Source organism: Syngnathus floridae, unplaced genomic scaffold (genome assembly GCF_059516105.1).
Source record: "Syngnathus floridae isolate MCC-2025c unplaced genomic scaffold, RoL_Sflo_1.0 HiC_scaffold_65, whole genome shotgun sequence".
Classification (NCBI taxonomy): domain Eukaryota; kingdom Metazoa; phylum Chordata; class Actinopteri; order Syngnathiformes; family Syngnathidae; genus Syngnathus; species Syngnathus floridae.
In genome coordinates, this window is record NW_028284094.1 from 222,223 (window position 1) to 228,687 (window position 6,465).

The 6,465-nt window shown below is 53.0% G+C and overlaps 1 protein-coding gene and 1 long non-coding RNA gene across 3 annotated transcripts; both read left to right on the top strand.

The window, feature by feature from the left end:
- The first annotated feature begins 3,218 nt into the window (after positions 1-3,218).
- Positions 3,219-4,924, top strand: LOC148378108 (uncharacterized). 2 transcript variants are annotated; one of them, XR_015856184.1, is made up of 4 exons: positions 3,219-3,272; positions 4,318-4,388; positions 4,525-4,629; positions 4,774-4,924. It is a non-coding gene; the product is annotated as an uncharacterized LOC148378108 (long non-coding RNA). The 2 variants fall into 2 exon arrangements; XR_015856183.1 differs by lacking the exon at positions 3,219-3,272 and having other exon boundaries at positions 4,037-4,388.
- Positions 4,925-5,560: 636 nt separating this feature from the next.
- On the top strand, positions 5,561-6,254 carry LOC148378109 (janus kinase and microtubule-interacting protein 3-like). Its single transcript, XM_088368011.1, has 3 exons — positions 5,561-5,878; positions 5,999-6,064; positions 6,126-6,254. The coding sequence occupies exons 1-3, from the start codon at positions 5,624-5,626 to the stop codon at positions 6,252-6,254; spliced, it is 450 nt and encodes a 149-aa protein (XP_088224137.1). The 5' UTR covers positions 5,561-5,623.
- The last annotated feature ends 211 nt before the right edge of the window (positions 6,255-6,465 follow it).

Below are 6,465 nucleotides of genomic sequence, written 5' to 3' on the forward strand. Positions count from 1 at the left end.
CTCATTTAATGATTACCGGCCTGTTGCACTGACTCCGGTTATGATGAAGTGCTTCGAAAGGCTGCTTAAAGGTCACATCGTTTCCAGACTCCCCCTATTATTTGACCCGTTCCAGTTTGCCGACCGGCAAAACCGCTCCACTCAGGACGCCATCTCCTCCGTTCTTCACCTGAGCCTGGCTCACCTGGAGGAGAAGAACACCCATGTGCGGATGCTGTTCCTGGACTTCAGCTCAGCGTTTAACACCATCATCCCACAGCATCTGGTAGGAAAATTGGAACACCTGGGCTTCAACACCCCCCTTCGCAACTGGCTGCTAGACTTCCTCACCAACAGACCTCAGTCAGTCCGGGTCGGACAGAACACCTCTGATGTCATCACCCTCAGCACAGGCTCCCCTCAGGGCTGCGTCCTGAGCCCCCTGCTGTTCACCCTGATGACACACGACTGCGTCCTCAGGTTCACCACCAATCACATCGTGAAGTCAGCAGACGACACAACGGTGGTGGGGCTCATCAGAGACAACAACGACCTGGACTACAGAGAGGAGGTGGAGCAGCTGGTGGGCTGGTGCAGAGAAAACAGCCTGATCCTGAATGAGGAGAAGATGAAGGAGATCGTCGTCGACTTCAGGAAAAAACAGCCTCACCACGCTCCACTGATCATCAACAGCTCAGCTGTGGAGGTGGTCAGCACCACCAAATTCCTGGGGGTCCACATCACAGAAGACCTCACCTGGACTATGAACACTACGGCACTGGTCAAGAGGGCACAGAAGCGCTTGTACTTCCTGCGGAGGATGAGGAGAGCCCACCTGCCCCCACCCATCATGAGGACGTTCTACAGGAGCACCATAGAGAGCATTCTGACAAGCTGTCTCTCTGTATGGTGTGGAGGCTGCACCGCCTCCGATTGGAAGAACGTGAGGAGAGTGGTGAGGACAGCAGAGAGGATCATAGGGGCTCCTCTTCCCTCCATTCAGGACATTTCATCTCAGCGCTGCATGTCCCGTGCCCGTAACATCATCAATGACCCATCACACCCCCACCATGGACTGTTCTCCCTGCTGCCCTCTGGGAAGAGGTTTGCAGCATCCGCTGCAGGTCCACCAGGTTCTGCAACAGCTTTTTCCCTGCTGTCATCAGACTGTTGAACACTAGAACTGTTGAGCTCTAAACTGAACTCTGCATCACACATTCACAGAACTGTACTTTATGACACTACGGACCTCTATCTTGCACTATCTCGCACTACCAACTTTACTGAACTTGTATAAACCCTTTAAATAGAAGTTTAATACATGGTTTAGCATTCCTCTGCACACTCTTGAATACTGTTTTGCCTACTTGCACTATTGCATAATTATCACTGCTGCACTTTATACTTATTTTTAATATATATATATATATATATATATATATATACAGTATATGTATATATATATATTTTCATAGGATATGTTACTTCTATTCAACTGCAATATCACTACTTTGTTGTAAGACGTATGCAACGGAATTTCGTTTTGTATGCACCATGTGCAGACAAGATGACAATAAAGTTTGTCTAAGTCTAAGTCTAAGTCATGTCAGGTCAGCTGTCTGGAGAGAGAGAGAAGTCAGGACCTGCGGGCGGAGCACCACCGTGCCACCGCCGCCATGACGGAACTCAAAAGCAAACTCCATGAGGAGAAGCAGAAAGAGTTAGCCATTACCAGGGAGACATTACTGCGGCAGCATGAAATGGAGCTGATGAGAGTGATCAAAATCAAAGATGGAGAGATCCAGCGACTGAATGCCTTGGTCCTCAGCCTGAGGGACGGCTCCATGGACAAGGTGATCCGCTCTATCCGTGTCTGACTATCCGCACGCCACGTCGGGCTTCGATGCGGCCGCTACCGTATTGTGTAGCTTGTCCCCAGTAAGCGTCGCGGCGCTCCGTTGCGGTCTCAACGGCCCGGTGTGGCGCAATGTCTGCTCAGGTGAGGAGGGGGGGCGCTTTGCTGGCGGAGGTGGAGGAGACGCGGCGGTGTCGGGAGACCGAGCGGTGTCGCCTCCACCAGGAGCGCGGAAGAAGCCCTGGCAGCGGCCCAGCAGGCCTGGCAGTCCCGAGCGGCCGAGCTCCGATCGGCTCATCACCAGCATCGGGAGGAGCTGAGCCGAACCAAGAGAGACTGCGAGAGGGAGATCCGCCGACTGGTAGGACTGATCAGATGCGCGGTGCGTGGCTATGTTCCCAATTTCGTTGTATACCTGCAGTGCAATGACACCTAAGGCATTCTATTCTATTCTATTTCACAAGAAGAAAATGTCCGGTTGCTCGCTTCGCTTTTGTCACAGCAAAGGTGTTCTAGTCGATTCAAGAAAAAAATTGGCCGGTTGCTCTCTTTGTTTTTGTCACAATTCTGGCAAATGAGTTTGCCCGCCTGCCTGAGCGCTCCCCGTTTGTACATCCAGACGGATGAGATCAAGCTGAAAGACAGAGCGGTTAGTGTTTTGGATGAAGCCCTGGGGCCGGCCACGTCCACCGCCTTCAGCTGCAGACTCAGGCTGCCGAGCAGCAGATCGCTGCCCTGAGGGATTCCCAAAGGGCGGGCCTAAACTACCCTGGAAGTGGGGTCAACGCCGCTACTAGCAATCCTCTTCATTGCGTAAGCCACCTCATCACACACTTGCAGTACGCATGACTTAGTTCGTTGCTGGAGGAAGGTAGCACAAAAACAGTTTTGAACTTTGAACGAGTGCTTGTGTGTGTGTGTTGCGGGGCGTTTTCAGTCTCAGGAGGATCGGGACACGCGACGGTTTCATCTGAAAATCGCTGAGCTCAGCGCAGTCATCAGGAAACTGGAGGATCGAAACGCCCTGCTTTCTGAAGAGCGCAATGAACTGGTAATTTATTGACGGCACGCTTGAAGGTTTGCGCTACGTTTGATGCGCGCCATCCAGCGAGGCACCCATTGCGCTTGCTTATTAGTTGAGCGGCGCGGCGAGTCGGTTGCCTGGTAGATGTCTTTTATTGGGAGCCAAAGCCACGATTCCGTTCAAACCGATGCAAAAGGAATGGATACGTTCTGGCCCGCGTGTTGTGCGTCTTTCACATCCCGCACTTCATGCTTGCAGCTAAAGCGACTGAGAGAAACAGAAAGCCAGTTTCTGCCACTCCTGTACAAAAACAAACGCCTGAGCAGGAAGAATGAAGAACTCTCGCTGGTGCTGTGCCGCCTTGAAAACAAAGTGCGCTTTGTCACCCAGGAGAACGAGGAGATGGCAAGCTTGGTAAGTCGACGCGGACAACGGCGGCGTGCCAACAGAGTCCACTGCATTTGTGTTCCACAGAGAAGGCCTAGTTCGCTCAATGACCTGGACCGCGGTTGCGGCCAGCAGGACGGTGAAATGGAGTTCCTTCAAGTTGTGGAGCAGCGGCACATCATCGACGACTTGTCCAAGGTCTTCAGGCAGGCGACTCGGTGCACGTACGGCAGCGCCGCGCTCGCTCGCTGTCGCCAGGAAACCTTTTCCGTCCAAAGCTTGGCCGGCGGCCGCCATCCAAAAAATTGGCCCCTTAAATTCCGACCTTTCAAGCAGGAGCATTGTGCGCACGCGTTTGAACACGCTTTAGACTTGTTTTGCCGTTTTCAGCAGCTCAAAGCTCCCGTTTTGTCAGCGCCTTTGCCACTCGCTGTGCGCTGAAAACGACGGACTTGCCCGGCTGCTCAGCCCGTCAACCATGAGCCGCGAGCGCGACGTCATTGTCCGTAGGCAGCTAGTGGCAAAATGCACCCTGTTAGAGTTGCGCTCGCTCCAACTTATTTTGCAAGAACCACACGGGAGACAAGTAAGTTCTTTTGGACACCTGCAGGTGGAGAGTCCATCCGTTGTACGAATGAAGTCTGACTCTCGGCTCCTGCACGAGCATTTTAATTAAGAGAAACAGGGTGGGTGTAAGAGTGGATTGAATAGAGGAAGCCCTTGACCTCTAGTCAAAACATAGCAAGGGGTGTTTTACGACTTTGTGTAGGAAGGGATAAGCGATAGGGATAAATAAGGGATAAATAATATTATTTATTACAGGTTGCAGTCAAAGTCAAAGCAACATAATGATACGATAAAGATAATCTGGAAAACCCTGACACACCCTGTAGTTGTCACTTTTGGAAAAGACGAGCGTCCCTCCAATCATCGCCGGTGACGTGTTTTTCAGGCTCTGGAGACAAGAGCTCATGTCAGAAATGTCATTGTGAGTCGCGTTTGTTTCTGCGCCGGAGCCGTTCGTTCCCTTTGCATCCAAAGAATCTCAAAGGCGGATTATTTGTGTCGACAGGAGAGAGATTTGCTGCTACGATACCGACGTCCAGAATCTCTGAGGAGGAACAAAGCGTGAGGTCCTGCAAGGTGAGTCTGTTTGTTTGCGGCTGCTTGGTGTTGCGCAAGATGAAATGGCCTTTTTCTCGCTATCGTTCCTCTCGTCGATTCATCGTGAGGTGTCGCTTCAGTTTGTTCAGAGAGATGTTTGCTTCCGCGCCCGCAGGTCATCGAAACATTTTACGGCTACGACGAAGACGTGTTGGTGGACTCGGACGGATCGTCCTTGTCTTTTCACACCGACAGAACCCCCGACACGGAACCCGAAGAGGTAGCCCGCCATTTCTGCCAGCGTATTGGCACCAAACATTCCTCTTCAGCCTGGAATCGGACTCGTCTTTGCGTCGCGGGTGCTTTGTCGCCGGTCTGACTGATTCTGGTACTAGTGCTGTGTTGCATTGGTGTGTGCATGAAGAGGCGGAGCTTCGCTACCGCCAGCTGACGCAAGAATATCAAGCGCTGCAACGAGCCTACGCTCTGCTAGCCCAGACCAGCGAAGGGGACTACGACGCCGAGAAGGAGATCAAGGTGGCGCCCCTTTCCGCAACCCCCGGCCGGGTCGCAGCCTCCCCGTTCTCACCCAGCCTCGGGTGTTCTCTGGTCTGAAAGGAGGAGGAGGAGCCTCCCTCCTCCTCCTTTCAGACCAGAGAAAAGCTGATGGTAGAAATGGGTCACTATCAAAGCAGAGTAGCAGATCTGGAGTCAGCGCTGAAGCAACAAGGACAGGTAAGCTCATCAATGAGCACACCTTTTTCTCAGACAAAATAGCTACATTCTTCAGTCACTCATTCGTCTGGCATTACTGGACCAACCCCCCCCCCCCCCCCCCCGAACGTGGCTGGGAAAATGCGGAGAAAAGCAAATGTCATTTTCCAGTCAACCAAAGAATTTGTGGATGAAAATGACACAACATTCCAAAGCTGTCCACGCGTTTGTCTCTTCTAGAATGTCAAGTGGGTGGAGGAGAAGCAGCTGCTGCGTCAGAGCAATCAGCAGTTGGCCGAAAAGGTGACGGAAAGAAAGGCGCTGGGCGGAGTCGCTTGGCGTCACACCCGTCGGGAAGCCCCGCAGATGAGGTCTGACTGTCTTTTCAGGTCAGGCGGATGGAGGCGGAAGAAGCGCGTCTGAAAGAGCACATCCAGGATATCCGAGACCAAAACGAACTGCTTGAGTTCCGCATCCTGGAGCTGGAGGTGGGAAGACTCGCACAAGCGTGTTGAGGCCAGAGATGTGACGGACGGACGGACGGACGGACGGACGGACGGATGCATGCCTCTGCCTTTCAGGAGAGGGAGTGGCGCTCCCCCGTCTTGAAGTTTCTGCAAGTCCGTTTCCCAGACGGCCTCAGCCCTTTGCAGATCTACTGCAAGGCCGAGGGCGTGAGCGTACGTAAGGCGTCCCTCGCAACCCTAACCTTAACCCGAGGTCCCAGAACACCTTACATTGCTCCTTGCGCCTTTCCCCCGGACATCGTCATCAGTGATCTGATGAAGAAGCTGGACATCCTGGGCTATAACGCCGTAAGTGTATGTCGAACTCCTTATGTTCGCACTCCACGAGACTCGGCGGCTCAAATGTGACTTTTGGAAGGCTTTGCGCTGAAAGAAGCTTGTTGACGCTGTGCCTTTGGGCTCTTGCAGAATCTCACCAACGAGGAGCAGGTGGTCGTGATTCACGCCAGGACCCTTCTCACCCTAGCCGAGAAGGTAACGCGCACGTCCACGCACGCTCTCGCATTCTGCTTATGTGACAGCAGCCTTTCCTCAGTGGTTAGAATACATCAAAGTGACCAAGTCAGCACTTCAACAGAAGATGTTGGACATTGAAAGTGAGAAGGTAGACAGACACGCGACATCAGCCAAGGGGAACTCCGGCAATGTGCCCCAACAATTCTGACCTTGAGCTGTGCTAGGATATGTTCTGCAAGCAGAAGGGCTACCTGGATGAAGAGTTGGACTTCAGGAAGTGTTCCATGGACCAGGCTCATAAGGTAAGCCGCCCTCAAATCTCCCGCCGGACCACTGATGGACGAGGATTGCGGCCCAGAGGATCCTGGAGCTGGAGGCCATGTTGTACGAGGCGCTACCGCAGCGGGACTGCCCCGCCA

Coding starts and splice junctions, on each gene's coding strand:
- LOC148378109 (XM_088368011.1), top strand. CDS start 5,624: ATGCATGCCTCTGCCTTTCAGGAGAGGGAGTGGCGCTCCCCCGTCTTG. Junction 5,879..5,998: donor ACATCCTGGGCTATAACGCC/GTAAGTGTATGT, acceptor GGGCTCTTGCAG/AATCTCACCAACGAGGAGCA. Junction 6,065..6,125: donor TTCTCACCCTAGCCGAGAAG/GTAACGCGCACG, acceptor GCCTTTCCTCAG/TGGTTAGAATACATCAAAGT.